This window comes from Tursiops truncatus, chromosome 3 (genome assembly GCF_011762595.2).
Source record: "Tursiops truncatus isolate mTurTru1 chromosome 3, mTurTru1.mat.Y, whole genome shotgun sequence".
In the NCBI taxonomy this organism is placed as follows: Eukaryota; Metazoa; Chordata; class Mammalia; order Artiodactyla; family Delphinidae; genus Tursiops; species Tursiops truncatus.
In genome coordinates this window covers 110669411-110688490 of record NC_047036.1, presented here as the reverse complement: position 1 = coordinate 110688490, position 19080 = coordinate 110669411, and the positions used below count along the sequence as shown (strand labels likewise).

The window sequence follows — 19080 nt, the reverse complement described above, 5'->3', positions numbered from 1 at the left end:
ATTGTTTTACATTTCACATCTAGATCTACAGTCCATCTGGAAATGAATTTTCTGTATAAGGTAGGAGGTCATTGTTTTCTGTATGGATATCCAATGGATCGAGCTCTGTTACAAAGCCATTCTTTTCCATTGTACTGCACTGACACCTTTGTCATAACCCCAGAAACTGGATACGTGTGATATCTTGCTTGACTTCACATTATGTATACCTTTTCTCTTTTTTCTTGATCAGCCTTCTTAGGGATCAATTTTATTAATTTTTTTCAAAGAACTAAATTTTGGTCTTATTTTTTCATGGTATGATTATTTTCCTCTGTTTCATTGATTTCTGCTCCTATTATATTTCTTTCCTCCTATTTTTTGTGGGCTTACATTGGCCTTTTCTAGCTTTTAGAGATAGATGCTAAGGTCATCAATTTCTAGCCCCCCCCCCTTTTTTTCTTTTTTTTCCTCTTTTTTTTTGCTGTATGCGGGCCTCTCACTGTTGTGGCCTCTCCCATTGCGGAGCACAGGCTCCGGACGTGCAGGCTCAGCGGCCATGGCTCACGGGCCTAGCCACTCCGCGGCATGTAGGATCTTCCCGGACCGGGGCACGAACCCGTGTCCCCTGCATCGGCAGGCGGACGCTCAACCACTGCGCCACCAGGGAAGCCTCCCCCTTTTTTCTCTAACATAGGTACTTGAGGCTATAATTTTTCTCTAAGCACTGCTTTAGCCACATCCCATAATTTTTAAAATGCTATAATTCAATTGTCATTCAGATTTCCTTTGTGTCTTCTTATTTCCTTTGTGATGTTTCTCTTGGAAATTATGCAATATACTTCCAAATCCATGAGTCAAGTGTTTGGAGATTTTTCTCCATATCTTCTGTTACTGATTTCTAATTTAATTTCACTGTAGTCAGAAAACTTTTATGTTGTCTATATAGTTTTGATAATTTGAAATTTGTTGAAACTTCCCAGTGGCTCAGAATATGGTCAATTTTTATAAATGTTGAATGGACACTTGAAATGAATATGTAGTATGCAGTTGTTGGTACAGTGTTTGATGTACATCAACTAGGTGAAGTTTCTTAATCATGAGGGTCAAATATTCTACATCCTTACTAATTTTTCCTTTATTTATTCTATCATTTAGTAACAGGTTTCTTAAATTCTCCAATCATTATTGTGAATTTGTCACTGTGGATTTCTTCTTTTAGTTTTGATTTTATGCGTTTAGGCTATGTAGTTAGGCATGTACAAGTTTAGAATTGCTATTTATTCCTGTTAAATTGTCCTTTTCTCACTATAAATCTAACATATTATTCTCTCTTCTTTATTCTTTTTTCCCCTACTCTTTCTTGTCGTTTTTGGATTAGTTTTTTATGATCCCAGTCCTTTGACCTTATAGCACTACTTTTACCATATTTTGGATAGTAATAGGATTGTAATACTTAAATTCCATTTGACTTCCTGAGCTTTTGTGATCAAATTGTCATACATTTTTGTTCTACAAATAGCATTACCTTAGAGGGCATTATTGTTGTTGTGTTAAGCAGGCAAAATTAGATTTATTCATTTTTAACACTTTCTGGTACTCTTTATTCCTTCTTGCATAACTATGCATTCATCTGAAAAACTTTCCTTTTGTTGAGAGTGTTGTCTTGTATTGCTCTTAGCATTAATCTGCTAGCAATGTATTCACTCAGTTTTTGCCTGTCTAGATATAGCTTTATTTTAGCTTATGAATATCCATATTTTCACTGGATATAGAATTCTAAGTTTTTTCAGAATTTTAAAGATGTCATTCCATTGTCTTCTGGTTCCATTATTTTCTCCTGAAAAGTTGGCTATCAAATCTTATTGTTACTCCTTTGTAAGTTATATGTCCTTTCCACCTCCACCACCCACCCTCTGGCTGTTTTAAAGATTTTTATTTTTCTCTTTGAATATTCAACTATATTTCCATGAGTACCTAGTGATGATTTTCACTGTATTTATCTTGCTTAGGGTTTGTAGAGATTCTTAAATCTCTGGCTTGATGATTTCCATCGATTTTGAAATTTTTCAAGCAGTATCTCTTCAAATATTGATTCTGCCTAATTTCCTCTGAAACTTCAATTACATGCTTGTTAGAACTTTTCACCATACCCCATAATGTCTCTCATACTCTACTGTATTTTTTATTCTTTATTTTTTCTTTTAAGATCTTCAGTCTTATTATTTTCTACTGACCTAAACTCCATCTTATTAACCCTCTCTTTAGTTGTCTTTAATCTTCTATTATATTCATCTACTGAATCTTTCAGTTATTTAATTTTCAGTTCCAGAATTTCCATTTGATTCTTATGTTAATTCAAATTTTATGGTGAAATTCATCATCTTTTCTTCTATTTTCCTGAACATATTATCATAATTATTCTACAGCTTGTGTCTGATAATTCTAAAATCTGGATAACCTGTGGATCAGTTCATGCTGTCTGTTTTATTGGATTTTGGTCATTTGATCCTGTTTCCCACCCTGCCTAGTAATTTTGGATTGGATGCTAGACATTATATATTGTAAAAAAAAAAAAAAAAAAAAAAAAAAAGAAAAAATGAATAAACAGAAACCTCAATTAAATACAGCTGGGAGACCAGAATGGGGAGCTCTGACACCCTGTGACAATTGCAGAACCCAAAAGAAAGAAGAGACTCCTTTTATTTCCTGGCAACAACTCACCTAATAAAAAGCCATGAACTCTGTGTTTACTATAGCCCTCCCATTTTTCTTTCCCCTCTATAAAAGAGTTTTCCTTCCTTTGCCATGTGGGGACTTGTAGATGGCTCATCATGGTTGTAGACTCTGAATTTCACTTATCTGCTGATCCTGAATAACTCCCCCCCCCCATTTTTTTTCTGGAGAAATAACTAACAATTTATTTTTTTAGGTAAAAAATATGAAAAATTGTAAACTCTGTAGACTACTTTATTGTCTTTCAGCGAAGATTTACTTTTATTTGTTAGATATAGAATACTGGCAGATCATCTTGATCTACCCAGGAATAGAAATTCTTTGAGAATATATGATCTTAACTGAAAGTCAGCTGCATTTACTAGTAGCACTCTTCCTTTGAAAGCTTAATTTTTGTCTTCCTAGCACCATGATGCTGTCAAAATCTGTGCTTAGTTTCTTAGCTGTTTGAGGCTAATTTTTTGCTTCTCAACCTCTTGCTTTTTATATGTACAGCTTAAGTATAATAATTTAACTCAAGAGGAAGCTGTGTGAAGAATATTGGGCTCACTTCTTTCTGATTCCCTTTTCTAGGATTGTAGACCCTCAAGTTCTGGTTGCTTTTGTAGCCCCAACTTAGGTATCTCCCAACTCAGTAAGGCTACTTTAAGCTCCAGAACATTACTTTTGTTTGGCTTCTGTGTAAAACCATAAATGCCCCAAAGGGAAACTCTGGCAGTAAATATGGGGCTCACCTCAAAAGCCTCCTCTTCTCTCAAAATATTGGCTAAGTTCTGTCTGCCTTTGTTGCTCTCAGATGCCTACAAAAACTTTGGAGGGTTATTTATCCAACTTTTATAGTTATTCTTAACAGAAGGATTGGTCTAATACAAGCTATTCTTTCACAGCCTGAAGCAGAAGTCTATCTCATCTAATTTTTACACTATTTTTATTAATTAAATACATAGAATGTTGTTATGTGCTTCAGCTTTGGGATTAGACTTTAGAATTTAAGTCCCAGCTGGCCACTGACCAAAATGTGAAAACTTAGACAAATTTTAACCTCTCCGACCCTCTACTTCCTCCCATTTTAATAAATATCTGAGAAATGAAGTTGCAGAAACTTCATTTTCAACTAAAATCAGATAATCGGACTTTTATTTTAACTATTTCAGTGCATAATATGAGGAAAACTTCCAAATCCATTGTATGAAACTGGTATAATTTTAATTCCTAAAACTGAGAAAAATGACACCTAAAAATTATGGACCAATCTCATTTATGAATATTAATTCAAAAATGTATTTAAAATCATAGCAAATAGAATCCAGCAGCATATTTTTAAAAATGCACCATGATTAGCAAAAACTTATTCCAGAACTACAGGGATAATTGAATACTATGAAATCTACTAAATAAGCTATCACATTAATAGAGCTGAGGAGAAAAACATCATAGAATCACCTCCATACATGCAGAAAAAGTATTTCATAAAATTCAACACACATTTATTTTCATTCACCAAATATGTATTGAACATCTGTGCTATTATAAATAACACTGAGGATGCCAGCATGAAAAAGATACTGGCACTATCCCAGCTCACATTCCAGTGGAAGGAAACAGCCAATAAATAAACAAGTCAGGGGACAAGCTGGAACATACATTTATTTTAAAAACTCTATAAAATATGCATAGATCTCACTAATATAATAAACATCCTTTGGGCCAAGAGCCAGCATTTTACTTATTGGGAAACACTACAGGTTTTCTTCTTAAAATCAGAAAGAAGAGTAGGATACCGACTATGTTTACAACACTTAACATTAGGTGGAGGAATTAGCTAAAAGAATAAGACTATGTATAACTGATTTACTTTCTTATAAGGCAGAAACTAACACACCATTGTAAAGCAATTATACTCCAATAAAGATGTAAAAAAAGAATAAGATAGACCAAGGGACCTTCAAGATGGCAGAGGAGTAAGACGTGGAGATCACCTTCCTTCCCACAGTAATAACAGAAATACATCAACATGTGGAACAACTCCTACAGAACACCTACTGAACGCTGGCAGAGGACCTCAGACTTCCCAAAAGGCAAGAAACTCCCCACGTACCTGGGTAGGGCAAAAGAGAAAAGCAAAAACTAAAGACTAAAGAATAGGGACAGGACCTGCACCTCTGGGAGAGAGCTGTGAAGGAGGAAAAGTTTCCACACACTAGGAAGCCCCTTCACTGGTGGAGATGGGGGGCGGGCGGTGGGGGGGAAGCTTCGGAGCCAGGGAGGAGAGCGCAGCAACAGGGGTGCAGAGGGCAAAGCGGAGAGATTCCCGCACAGAGGATCGGTGCCGACCAGCACTCACCAGCCTGAGAGGCTTGTCTGCTCACCCGCTGGGGCAGGTGGGGGCAGGGAGCTGAGGCTCTGGCTTCAGAGGTCAGATCCCAGACAGAGGACTGGGGTTGGCTATGTGAACACAGCCCAAAGGGGGCTAGTGCACCACAGCTAGCCAGGAGGGAGTTGGGGAAAAAGTCTGGAGCTACCAAAGAGCCAAGAGACTTTTTACTTCCCTCTTCATTTTCTGGTGCGCGAGGAGAGGGGATTAAGAGCACCGCCTAAATGAGCTCCAGAGACGGAAGCCAGCCGCGACTATCAGCGCGGACCCCAGAGACGGGCATGGGACGCTAAGGCTGCTGCTGCTGCCACCAAGAAGCCTGTGTGCGAGCACAGGTTACTATCCACAACCCCCTTCCGGGGAGCCTGTGCAGCCCGCCACCACCAGGGTCCCGGGATTCAGGGACAATTTCCCCAGGAGAACGCAAGGCGTGCCTCAGGCTGGTGCAACGTCACGCTGGCCTCTGCCGCCGCAGGCTCGCCCCACATACGCACCCCTCCCTCCCCCCAGCCTGAGTGAGCCAGAGCCCCCTAATCAGTGGCTCCTTTAACCCCGCCCTGTCTGAGCGAAGAACAGACGCCCTCCGGCGACGTACACGCAGAGGCGGGGCCAAATCCAAAGCTGAGCCCCTGGGAGCTGTGAGAACAAAGAAGAGAAAGGGAAATCTCTCCCAGCAGCCTCAGGAGCAGTGGATTAAATCTCCACAATCAAGTTGACGTACCCTGCATCTGTGGAATACATGAATAGACAAGGAATCATCCCAAAATTGAAGCGGTAGACTTTGGGAGCAACTGTAGACTTTGGGTTTGCTTTCTGCACCTAATTTGTTTCTGGTTTTATGTTTATTTTAGTTTCATATTTAGAGCTTATTATCATTGGTAGATTTGTTTATTGATTTGGTTGCTCTCTTCCTTTTTTTAAAAAAATATATGTTTTCCTTTTTCTCTTTTTGTGAGTGTGTATGTGTATGCTTCTTTGTGTAATTTTGTCTGCATAGCTTTGCTTTTACCATTTGTCCTAGCATTCTGTCCGTCCATTTGTTTTTTTCTTTGTATAGTTTTTAGTGCTTGTTATCACTGGTGGATTTGGTTTTTGGTTTGGCTGTTCTTTCTTTCTTATTACTTTTTTATTTTTAATATTTTTTTTATTTTTTGTTATAATAACTTTTTATTTTATTTTTTCTTTCTTTCCTTTCTTTCTCTCTTTCCTTCAGAGCTGAGTGGCTGACAGGGTCTTGGTTCTTCAGCCAGGTGTGAGGTCAGAGCCTCTGAGGTGGGAGAGCCCAGTTCAGGACATTGGTCCACCAGAGACCACCCCACATAATATCAAATGGCAAAAGCTCTCACAGAGATCTCCATCTCAACGCTAACAGCCAGCTCCACTCAGCAACCGGCAAGCTACAGGGCTGGGCACACTGTGCCAAACAACTGGCAAGACAGGAACACAACCCCACCCATTAGCAGAGAGGCTGCCTAAAATCATAATAAGTCCACAGACACCCCAAAACACACCACTAGACGTGGACCTGCCCACCAGAAAGACAAGATCCAGCCCCAGCCACCAGAACACAGGCACCAGTCGCTCCATCAAGAAGCCTACACAACCCACTGAACCAACCTTACCCACTGGGGGCAGACACCAAAAACAACAGGAACTATGAACCTGCAGCCTGCGAAAAGGAGACCCCAAACACAGTAAGTTAAGCAAAATAGGAAGACACAGAAACACACACCAGATGAAGGAGCAAGATAAAAACCCACAAGACCTAACAAATGAAGAGGAAATAGGCAGTCTACCTGAAAAAGAATTCAGAATAATGATAGTAAAGATGATCCAAAATCTTGGAAATAGAATGGAGAAAACACAAGAAATGTTTAACAAGGACCTAGAAGAACTAAAGAGCAAACAAACAGTGAAGAACAACACAATAAATGAAATAAAAAATTATCTACAAGGGATCAATAGCAGAATAACTGAGGCAGAAGAACGGATAAGTGACCTGGAAGATAAAATAGTGGAAATAACTACTGCAGAGCAGAATAAAGAAAAAAGAATGAAAAGAATTGAGGACAGAGACTTCTGGGACAACATTAAATGCACCAACAGTCGAATTATAGGGGTCCCAGAAGAAGAAGAGAAAAAGAAAGGGACTGAGAAAATATTTGAAGAGATTATAGTTGAAAACTCCCTAATAAGGGAAAGGAAATAGTCAATCAAGTCCAGGAAGTGCAGAGAGTCCCATGCAGGATAAATCCAAGGAGAAACATGCCAAGACACATATTAATCAACCTATCAAACATTAAATACAAAGAAAATATTAAAAGCAGTGAGGGAAAAGCAAAAAATAACATACAAGGGAATCCCTATAAGGTTAACAGCTGATCTTTCAGCAGAAACTCTGCAAGCCAGAGGGGAGAGGCAGGACATTTTAAAGTGATGAAAGGGAAAAACTTAAAACCAAGATTACTCTACCAGGAAAGGATCTCATTCAGACTCAATGGAGAAATTAAAACCTATACAGACAAGCAAAAGCTAAGAGAATTCAGCAACATGAAACCAGCTCTATAATAAATGCTAAAGGAACTTTTCTAGACAGGAAACACGAGAAGGAAAAGACCTACAATAACAAACCCAAAACTATTAAGAAAATGGTAATAGGAACATACATATCAATAACTACCTTAAATGTAAATGGATTACATGCTCCAACCAAAAGACACAGACTAGCTGAATGGATACAAAAACAAGACCCGTATATATGCTGTCTACAAGAGACCCACTTCAGACCTAGGGACACATACAGATTGAAAGTCAGGGGATGGAAAAAGATATTCCATGCAAATGGAAATCAAAGGAAAGCTGGTGTAACAATTCTCATATCAGACAAAATAGACTTTAAAATAAAGATTATTACAAGAGACAAAGAAGGACACTACATAATGATCAAGCTCTCAATCCAAAAAGAAGATATGACAATTGTAAATATTTATGCACCCAACATCGGGGCACCTCAATACATAAGGCAAATGCTAACAACCATAAAAGGGGAAACCGACAGTAATAGTACGAGGCTTTAACACTCTGCTTTCACCCCACAGATCATCCAAAATGAAAATAAATAAGAAAACACAAGCTTTAATTGATACATTAAACAAGATGGACTTAATTGATATTTATAGGACTTTCCATCCAAAAACAACAGGATACACTTTCTTCTCAAGTGCTCATGGAACATTCTCCAGGATAGGTCATATCATTGGTCACAAATCAAGCCTTGGTAAATTTAAGAAAATTGAAATTGTATCAAGTATCTTTTCTGACCACAACGCTATGAGACTAGATATCAATTACTGGAAAAAAATCTGGAAAAATTCAAACACATGGAGTCTAAACAATACACTACTAAATAACCAAGAGATCACTGAAGAAGTCAAAGAGGAAATTAAAAAATACCTAGAAACAAATGACAATGAAAACACGATGACCCAAAACCTATGGGATGCAGCAAAAGCAGTTCTAAGAGGGAAGTTTATAACAATACAATCCTACATGAAGAAACAAGAAAAATCTCAAATAAACAACATAACCTGCCACGTAAAGCAATTAGAGAAAGAAGAACAAAAGAAACCCCAAAGTTAGCAGAAGGAAAGAAATCATAAAGATCAGATCAGAAATAAATGAAAAAGAAATAAAGGAAACAGTAGTAAAGATCAATAAAATTAAAAGCTGGTTCTTTGAGGAGGATAAACAAAATTGTTAAACCATTAGCCACACTCATCAAGAAAAAAAGAAGACTCAAATGAATAGAATTAGAAATGAAAAAGGAGAAGTAACAACTAACACTGCAGAAATATGAAGGATCGTGAGAGATTACTACAAGCAAATTTATGCCAATAAAATGGACAACCTGGAAGAAATGGACAAATTCTTAGAAAAGCACAACCTTCCAAGACTGAACCAGGAAGAAATAGAAAATATGAACAGACGAATAACAAGCACTGAAAATGAGACTGTGATTGAAAATCTTCCAACAAACAAAAGCCCAGGACCAGATGGCTTCACAGGCGAATTCTATCAAATGTTTAGAGAAGAGCTAACGGCTATCCTTCTCAAATTCTTCCAAAATATAGCAGAGGGAGGAACACTCCCAAACTCATTCTACAAGGGCACAATTACCCTGATACCAAAACCAGACAAAGATGTCATAAAGAAAGAAAACTACAGGCCAATATCACTGATGAACATAGATGCAAAAATCCTCCAAAAAATGCTAGCAAACAGAATCCAACAGCACATTAAAAGGATCATACACCATGATTAAGTGGGGTTTATCCCAGGAATGCAAAGATTCTTCAATATACACAAGTCAATCAATGTGATACAGCATATTAACAAATTGAAGGAGAAAAACCATATGATCATCTCAATAAATTCAGAAAAAGCTTTCAACAGAATTCGACACCCATTTAGGATAAAAACCCTCCAGAAAGTAGGTGTAGACTGAACTTAACTCAACTTAGTAAAGGCCATATAGGACAAACCTACAGCCAACATCGTTCTCAATGGTGAAAAACTGAAAGTATTTCCTCTAAGATCAGGGACAAGACAAGGTTATCCACTCTCACCACTATTATTCAACACAGTTTTGGAAGTTTTAGCCACAGCAATCAGAGAAGAAAAAGAAATAAAAGGAGTCCAAATCAGAAAAGAAGAAGTAAACTGTCACTCTTTGCAGATGACATGATCCTATACGTAGAGAATCCTAAAGATGCTACCAGAAAACTACTAGAGCGAAGCAATGAATTTGGTAAAGTAGCAGGATACAAAATTAATGCACAGAAATCTCTTGCATTCCTATACACTAATGATGAAAAATCTGAAAGAGAAATTAAGGGAACACACCCATTTACCATTTCAGCAAAAAGAATAAAATACCAAGGAATAAACCTACCTAAGGAGACAAAAGACCTGTATGCAGAAAACTATAAGACACTGATGGAAGAAATTAAAGATGATACAAGCAGATGGAGAGATATACCATGTTCTTGGGTTGGAAGAATCAACATTGTGAAAATGACTATACTACCCAAAGCAATCTACAGTTTCCATGCAATCCCTATCAAACTACCAATGGCTTTTTCTTCAGAACTAGAACAAAAAATTTCACAATTTGTATGGAAACACAAAAGACCCCGAATAGCCAAAGCAATCTTGAGAACGAAAAACAGAGCTGGAGGAATCAGGCTCCCTGACTTCAGGCTATATTACAAAGCTACAGTTATCAAGACAGTATGGTACTGGCATGAAAACAGAAATATAGATCAATGGAACAGGATAGAAAGCCCAGAGATAAACCCACGTACATATGGTCACCTTATTTTTTTTAATAAAGAAGGCAAGAATATACAATGGAGAAAAGACAGCCTCTTCAGTAAGTGGTGCTGCGTGAACTGGACAGCTACATTTTAAAGAATGAAATTAGAACACTCCCTAACACCATACATAAAAATAAACTCAAAATGGATTAAAGACCTGAATGTAAGGCCAGACACTATCAAACTCTTAGAGGAAAACATAGGCAGAACACTCTATGACATATATCACAGCAAGGTCCTTTTTGACCTACCTCCTAGAGAAATGGAAATAAAAACAAAAATAAACAAATGCGACCTAATGAAACTTAAAATCTTTTGCACATCAAAGGAAACTATAAACAAGTTGAAAAGACAACCCTCAGAATGGGAGAAAATATTTGCAAATGAAGCAACTGACAGAGGATTAATCTCCAGAATATAAGAGCAGCTCATGCAGCTCAATATCAAAAAAACGAACAATCCAAAAATGGGCAGAAGACCTAAACAGACATTTCTCCAAAGAAGATATACAGGTTGCCAACAAACACATGCAAGGATGCTCAACATCACTAATCATTAGAGAAATGCAAATCAAAACTACAATGAGCTATCACCTCACACTGGTCAGAATGGTCATCATCAAAAAATCTACAAACGATAAATGCTGGAGAGGGTGTGGAGAAAAGGGAACCCTCTTGCTCTGTTGGTGGGAATGTAAACTGATACAGCTACTATGGAGAACAGCATGGAGGTTCCTTAAAAAACTGCAAATGGAACTACCATATGACCCAGCAATCCCACTACTGGGCATATACCCTGAGAAAACCATAATTCAAAAAGAGTCATGTACCACAATGTTCATTGCAGCTCTATTACAATAGCCAGGACATGGAAGCAACCTAAGTGTCCATCAACAGATGAATGGATAAAGAAGATGTGGCACATATATACAATGCAATATTACTCAGCCATAAAAAGAAACGAAATTGAGTTATTTGCAGTGAGGTGGATGGACGTAGAGACTGTCATACCGAGTGAAGTAAGTCAGAAAGAGAAAAACAAATACTGTATGCTAACACACATATATATATAGAATCTGAAAAAAAAGAAAATGGTTCTGAAGAACCTAGGGGCAGGACAGGAATAAAGACACAGAGGTAGAGAATGAACTTGAGGACACGGGGAGGGGTAGGGAAAGCTGGGAGGAAATGAGAGAGTAGCAGTGACATATATACACTTCCAAATGTAAAATAGATAGTGGGAAGCAGCTGCATAGCACAGGGAGGTCAGCTCGGTGCTTTTTGTCCCCCTAGAGTGGTGGGATGGGGAGGGTGGGAGGGAGATGCAAGAGGGAGGGGATATGGGGAGTTATGTATATGTATAACTGATTCACTTTGTTATAAAGCAGAAACTAACACACCATTGTAAAGCAATTATACTTCAATAAAGATGTTAAAAAAAAAAAGAATAAGGCTAGAGAAAGCAGCTGTAGACCTAGAAACTGGGAGAAAGAAAGAAAATCACTGCTATATGCAGATTGTATAAATATACAAATGGAGAACCCAAAAGAATCATTGGGAAACGTATTACAAGCAATAAGAAATGTAGTCATGTGGTCGGTTACATCAATATATATGAATCAGTTGCCATCACATATAACAAATACTAGTTATTTCCGAGGGTGGAGGTGCCAGCCCCTGGAGCAGAGAGCTGAGGAGCAGTGTGGGAGGAGCTGGGTTTACTCGGTGCATGATGGGCTTCATGGCTTTCGTATCTCTCATTATAGTTACTACTGCCCAAGCTCCCTCTTTTGAACCCTGAGCTGCTGAGGAACCAGCACGTTGGAAGCTTGTTTGGTTAATTGTGCTGTGCGGATGTGCTGCTGCCCTATAACATGTATCTTCAATTGGTCTCCACTTGGGCTTTTTTTTTTTTTTTTTTTACATCTTTATTGGAATATAATTGCTTTACAGTGGTGTGTTAGTTTCTGCTTTATAACAAAGTGAACCTTGTGACAAAGTGAGAGAGTGGCATGGACATATATACACTACCAAACTTAAAATAGATAGCTAGTGGGAAGCAGCCGCATAGCACAGGGAGATCAGCTCCACTTGGGCTTTTGATGCATTACAGAGATGGCAGTCAGAAAGTGTAATTTGGGCAGGACAATCTTTTCAGTGCCTCCTCAGTTTCCTTTCTAATATTGCCTCCCCTACCTGGCTCCATAAGAATGCTAGACAAGAATGTTAAGGTATGAAAGACAATATCATTTGTTTAAAAAGTGATGGTGGGGCTTCCCTGGTGGCGCAGAGGTTGAGAGTCCGCCTGCCGATGCAGGGGACATGGGTTCGTGCCCCGGTCCGGGAAGATCCCACGTGCCGCAGAGCGGCTGGGCCCGTGAGCCATGGCCGCTGGGCCTGCGCGTCCGGAGCCTGTGCTCTGCAACGGGAGAGGCCACAGCAGTGAGAGGCCCGCGTACCACAAAAAAAAAAAAAAAAAAAAAAAAAAAGTGATGGTGCTGAATGGTCATTTTGGTTGTGATTTTGAGTTGTCCCAAGTTCGGTGTTTGATCTTCTTTTCTTCAATTGCTAGAATGGATTTTCAGCTTATTCTCAAGATTAGGCTTTTTATTCCTAAACTGGTCATTTATAATGGATTGTAGATACTTTTTATTAGTTATGAAACCGCCATATGTTTCAGCCTTTCCCCCCATTACTTCCCACTGGGTCTTTTCCTGCTTCCTGACCATGCCCTGTACTTTTTTGCCACCCTGTCTTTTCTCAAGCCATTCTCTCTTTCTGGTGCACCCTCCTTCCCTTATTGCTGTCTGAAAGCCTTCCCATTCTTCAGTGCTATTTACAAAGTGCTTTAAAAAAAAAAAAAACTTTTTCTTGTGTTTTCAGTTGAATGTGAGTATATTGGTATTAAGGCAAAATCACCCCTTTATTTCTCAGTAATTTATGTTCTGTACCCTTCTATTCAACTGTGCATATCTTCAATGCAGGGACTCTGTTTTACCTATGTAATTTCTGAAACACTTTGCTTACTGCTTTGCACAGTGCATGAAGATGAGATTGAATTTAGAAAAGCCAAGGGGTTAATTCAGTCCAGTGGCATGGACTGGCTATCCAAATTGTCCGTAATATCCCACCCTTTGGAAACTACTGATGAGCATAATCAGTCACCAGATCATGCCAGTAACCTGCACAGGAGCAATGGTAGTCTTCACCATGGCACCACCAATCACAACCTACTGCTGCTCATATAATTCTGGCCCCTGTCTTCTTATGTTTTCCCCAGGCCCTACAAGCACCTGCAGTCTAGGTGGAGGGTGGGAATTCAACTTGGAACGAGGTCTTTCCTAACAATGAATACCAGCCCAGTTTCCACATAAGGAAGACCATGAGAGTTGGCTCCGCTCATTAAAAACTGCATGATTAACAGTATTTTTTGCTTAAGCCAACAAAGCAACAAGTAGTTTACATGTACAGATGTGTGTATGTATGAGAGTTTAATAAACCCCACATTGCTGAGTGTCTTGTCCTTATGAGATTGTTTACCGTTCTGTGAATAAATGTCTAACAACAGGTGAGATATTTTCAAGTGTCTCTACATACGAATTATTCTTCGAAAACACCAAGTCTTTCTTTTCTTGCAGGAATCCAGACGCCTTGAAGTCACAAGAAGAGAAGGTAGGGAAGATGCATTCATACTCATTTCATTTTCATTGTTGACATTTGGATGTAGTTTGTTGAAGTTAAGACGAACTTCAGCCTGTTCTTTGACATTTCGTGTGGCCTTTTCTGGGTGCTGGCTATGTGGCACTTGCCTCTAGGGACTGCAGGAACCAAAGTCCAGGTTTGCTTGTGAGAACTACGTCTTCTACCTTCTAGTATCAGAGATGGGATCTGGCGAACTGGCTTATTCATGATAATGTTTACAGTCTCTCCAGAGAGGCCTCATCTTTTGAGTGAAGTTTGAAGTAATAATTTAGTTCCACCCAGTGAAAACCACTTCAACAATAAAAAATGGTTTATGGTTTGAGGTATTTCAATATCTGAGAACATGTGCCACTGTGAAAAATATTTCTGATTAGATTTTTACAACTTTAGTTAAGCTGAAATAGATATAAGCAATTAATTTCCCTTCTGAAAACAATGCAATGGTGTTTTATTTTCCCTGCCAGAGTTCCTCTAGCACATTCGTTTTCTGATCACTGAGGTAAATATATATATGGGTGGTAAGTTCTGAAATCTTTTAGTGGAAATTGAAGTTTACTTGCTTTCAGTAATACCTGGTCTCTCATGAGAGGGTGTCTTTTGTATGATTTATGGAAATCACCACCAGTCAGCCCTTTATTGCAGGGATGGGAGGATGAAGTCAGAAACCAAAGTGAATTCTTGGTCTAGAGTCTGGCCTTTGGCTTTAGCCCTAATCACGTCTCCTTCTCTGTGGTATTGTCTCCAAAAAGAGTGCCAATCTTTAAAAGTGAGCAAATACCATATTGACTTTCAAATCTAAAAACCTCCCCCCCGGTTTAGTTCTTATTTTATGCAGCACAGTGAAAGACACAGAATGGCCATGTTACCAAAGTGTGTTCCTAGACCTAAACTTTCCATACTATCTGTACCGATGGGTTAATAGAACTGGTTGTTTGCTGCTGTCCATGGTGCTGGAATCCTGGATACAAAGGATCTGGATTATCTAGCTATAGGATGAATTTTCTGGCTTTCATTCTCATTGGCCATCATCTGGTTTTGGACTCAGTGTCCTCTGAACTGCATCCATAGCGTAAACTGCATTGTTTGGATATCAAAATCAAATGAAATTGGATGAAGGTGGGTGGGGTAGGGAAGGCATATTTCTTATTCAAAGGTGTGTTCACAGTGAGTGCGATGACATGTAAACTGGAGAGAAATAGCCATTAGGAGAGAGGTTGGCATGAACTTTGGTTTAGAATACTATTCATTCACTACCCCTGAGTGTGATTGTTTAGAATTAATTTGAGTTATGGAATCACATATAAACTTAACTGTTTTGGAATATTACTGTCCTTGTGTTAGAAATGTCTTTGAATAGTAAGGCTAGGGTATGAAAGAACCACATGTACTTTTGTTCAAAGGCATAAAAGGCCTTACTGTACCCGAGACTCCCAATTCCTAGAAGACTGAGTGTCTGAGGATGAGCCAAAGCATGGTCAGGCTGTGCTCTAATCATCCATAATCCCCTTCTCTCTAGAAGCAGCATGTTTCACAACTGGCATATGCCTTGGGTTTGTACTGGTAAATTTGTCTTGACATAACATAAACCTTTTTCTTCCTATTGTGAACTGTTGTGTTTCTTGCTTGTTTCTGGCAAGGCTGAGTGTTTGAAAATTCCTGAAATAGCCCAGTGCCTTAATGTCAGTGCTTATAACCCGGCAGGAAGGAAGGAAGAGTGGGTTCCGAGTATTTTCAAGTCTGAGATTCACAGGCTTGGGTAGTAGGGTTGTTAATCTTTTATTTTTGGTATAGATGACTTTTTTATAAACAGTAAAATATATGTAATGTCTCAACTACAAGCCTTTCATGTTGAAAGGGTCTCTAACATGAGTTACTTTAATATTTTGAAACAAAAAATTTAAGAATGTCACAATGGAAACAATCCAAGACTGACAAACTCTAGTGATCAAAGACATTCTCTTTTAGTTAATGTGAAACAATTCATAATTACAGAGAATGTTCTAGCTGTGGATATCATGAGACAAACCACCTTTTCAGACCAAAAGGAACTCAAGGCTAGGGATGAAATGGAGCTCTGATGCAAACCAGCCAAGTGGGGCTGGTTCCTTTAAAACAGTGGTCACCTACTGTTCAGCTTGAGCAGTCCAAGGACAAAGGAAAGCAGAAAACATTTCCTTCTCTTTAAACCTGCCATTCACACCACACGTACTGACCACTCTCACTACTTTGGTCAAGCGCGTGGAAGGCAGTTCAGTTCCAGTTCGGAGCCACCATCTCCCCATGCAAAGCTGCCACATGGATGATCCAGACTTAGTATTTTTCCTGAGAGCCACCTGCCAGGCATCTTCATGAGGTGACCAAAACTGTATACTTTCAGACTGCTTCCTGACTACGCTCCATCCAGGACAGACACTGACAGTGCCATTCCTCACGGGGCCAAATAATTTTCCTTGGTCAACTCCTGAGTCCCTATGACAAGGCAAGAGGAACTCGAGAACCTTCGTTGCTGGACTTATACGGGAGCATGAGAGTAGGGTTATTAATCTTCTCCAGAACAGTGTATGGGTATAAAAATAGTAGAAGCACTGTGAATATTTCAATAAACTATTATTCCTACAAACACAAGTAAGACATTGTTGTCTAGCAAAATACACTTATCTTGATCTGGCACTGAAAGAGGAGCAAATAATTAATACTCTGAATTTTTCTGCCCAGTTTACCAAGCCCAGGAGATTCTGGAAAGGTCTACAGAGGTAGCCTCTGGACCACAAAACCCAAGATGTTTTCCTTTTTTGTTTTGTTTTGTTTTAATACTACATCTGACTCAAGATATCAGCTCCAACCAGAGTTCATTGCAACAAATGGATGACCAATTGCAACTTTACGCTATGTGACTTTTGCAAACTCTTGAATAGGTCTGTGGAGTGAGAAATGAGGGGGCTAATATTAGCAGTGGAAATGGAGTCTGGGCTAAGTCACAGTTGGGTTGGAGATCATTAGGGTGACATGAATGCACTGTGTGCCTCAGACCCACTCTCTGCTTTATTTCCCCCTGTGGTCCTCCCATCCAGTGATGTCACAGTTCCCAGATTGTAGTCCAGCTTTCTTGCCTCTGGCCTTCACTGTTCCTGCAGCCTGCATGCTCTTTGTCCCTCATCTTTTGTGAAATTCCACCTCTCCCTCACCCCTTCCAACTCTCTTTCTGAAGAGTTTTGCTTACCCTACTTTACCTGAGAGTTAAGGGCTCCTATTAGGTCATTCAGTTCCTGAGAGCTGAGACCCTCCCCTCATTTACTCCCAGAGTCCTCAAGGCCTTAGCCCAGGGCCTATAGTTGCTCAACAATCATTTCTTGAATAAAGTGCAAATTTTAAAAATTGATTTTTATATGTACTTTTCACTCTGATTCTGTCCTAGTGCTAAGCAAGAGAGGCACTGAGTCATTGGTTCTAAAAAGGCACTTTTAGGGAGTGTTCTGTGGACATCTAGATATTACCAGCTGGTGCATTGATGAAAGTGCTCTATGTTCACATAAGCTTGGTACTATGGGTTGAATTGTGTCTCCCAAAAAGATATGTTGAAGTCCTAACCCAGAACATGTGAATGTGACCTTACTTGGAGATATGATCTTGGCAGATGTGTAATTAAGTTAAGATGAGCTCATACTGGAATAGGGTGGGCCCTAATCCAATGAGTGAGGTCCTTTTGAGAAGAGAGAAATATGGACACAGACACACAGGGAGAGCAGCATGCTTCGATGAAGGCACAGATTGGGGTGATGAGTCTGTAAGCCAAGCAACACCAAGGATTGCTGACAATCACCAGAAGCTAGGAAGAAGTGACAAAGAATCCTCCCCTAGAGCCTTCAGAGGGAGTGTGGCCATGTCAACACCTTGATTTCTGACTTCCAGTCTCCAGAACTGGGAGAAAACAGATTTCTCTTGTTCCACTCAGGTTATGGAACTTTGTTACAGGAGCCATAGGGAAATAATGCACTTGGTAAAGGCTGGACTCACTGTTGAGCTAGTAGTTGTTATTTTTACTGCAGAACCTCTCAGCTCTTTAAGATGCTAAATAGGACTTTCAAAAGGAGGTGTAATATGCAGCATTTCCCAAACTTAGTTTCCCATGGCATCTTGATTTGCTGCTTTTAATCATCTCTGGGCTGACATTCCATGCAGTGCCCTTTGCAAGCCCTGCTCTAGAGAGTCCATGGAGGGGGAGTGCTTCATCAGAGCCCAGGACATGCCCCAGCACCAGTGACTGTCTTCCAAGGGTGGTGCATGGAGAGAATGGTGAGCTAGTTATAATGATAACTATGTCTCAGTGGTTCTGAAGTTTTCAGAGAGCTTTCATGTTCTTTACCTCCCTTGACTCTCAGTAACCCATGGTATGAGCAGAGCAGGTCACACCTTGCCTGAGACTCCTTCCTTTCCATGCTAATTTTGGTAGGAACAAAGAGTCCTCTGGGTCAGTGTCCCTCTGGACCAATGTCCCTCTGATGCAGTGAACCTCTCTAACTGGCGGGGTGGGGATGCTTAAGTGACTTGATCTCGCTTCACCATCCAAGGATTTCTAAACATACATGATCACTGCCAAGCCCGGAAAGCTGAGTGGGACTCTTGGAAGAAAACTTCCTAAGGGAGCTTTGTTTCCAATTTAGATATGTGGTCAGGGCTCTTGGGAGATAGAGTATCAGAGGTTGTGGCAGGACAGCAACACTGGGAGGACGTCTCTTAGGAAGGGTACATGCCTACCCCAGCTGGACCTACTTCCGCCTTCAGGGCAGTCCTATATTATCCTCCTGCCCTGGGACCCACCTGTGCCAGCTGTGTCGGGAGGGAGAGATGGCTGCTTCTTTATCTGCTTTCTAAGGCAGGTGTTTTTACACCTCCCTCTAGACACCTACAATTTAAT

The 19080-nt window shown here is 39.7% G+C and overlaps 1 protein-coding gene across 2 annotated transcripts in view; it reads left to right on the top strand.

Moving 5' to 3' along the window:
* FSTL4 (follistatin like 4) overlaps positions 1-19080 on the top strand; it is a 440615-nt gene that overhangs the window by 39044 nt on the left and 382491 nt on the right. For both annotated transcript variants that reach the window (XM_073802526.1, XM_019924423.3), the window contains exon 3: positions 14102-14135. In XM_073802526.1, coding sequence (XP_073658627.1) covers positions 14102-14135 — 34 coding nt within the window. The remainder of the gene's footprint in view (positions 1-14101; positions 14136-19080) is intronic.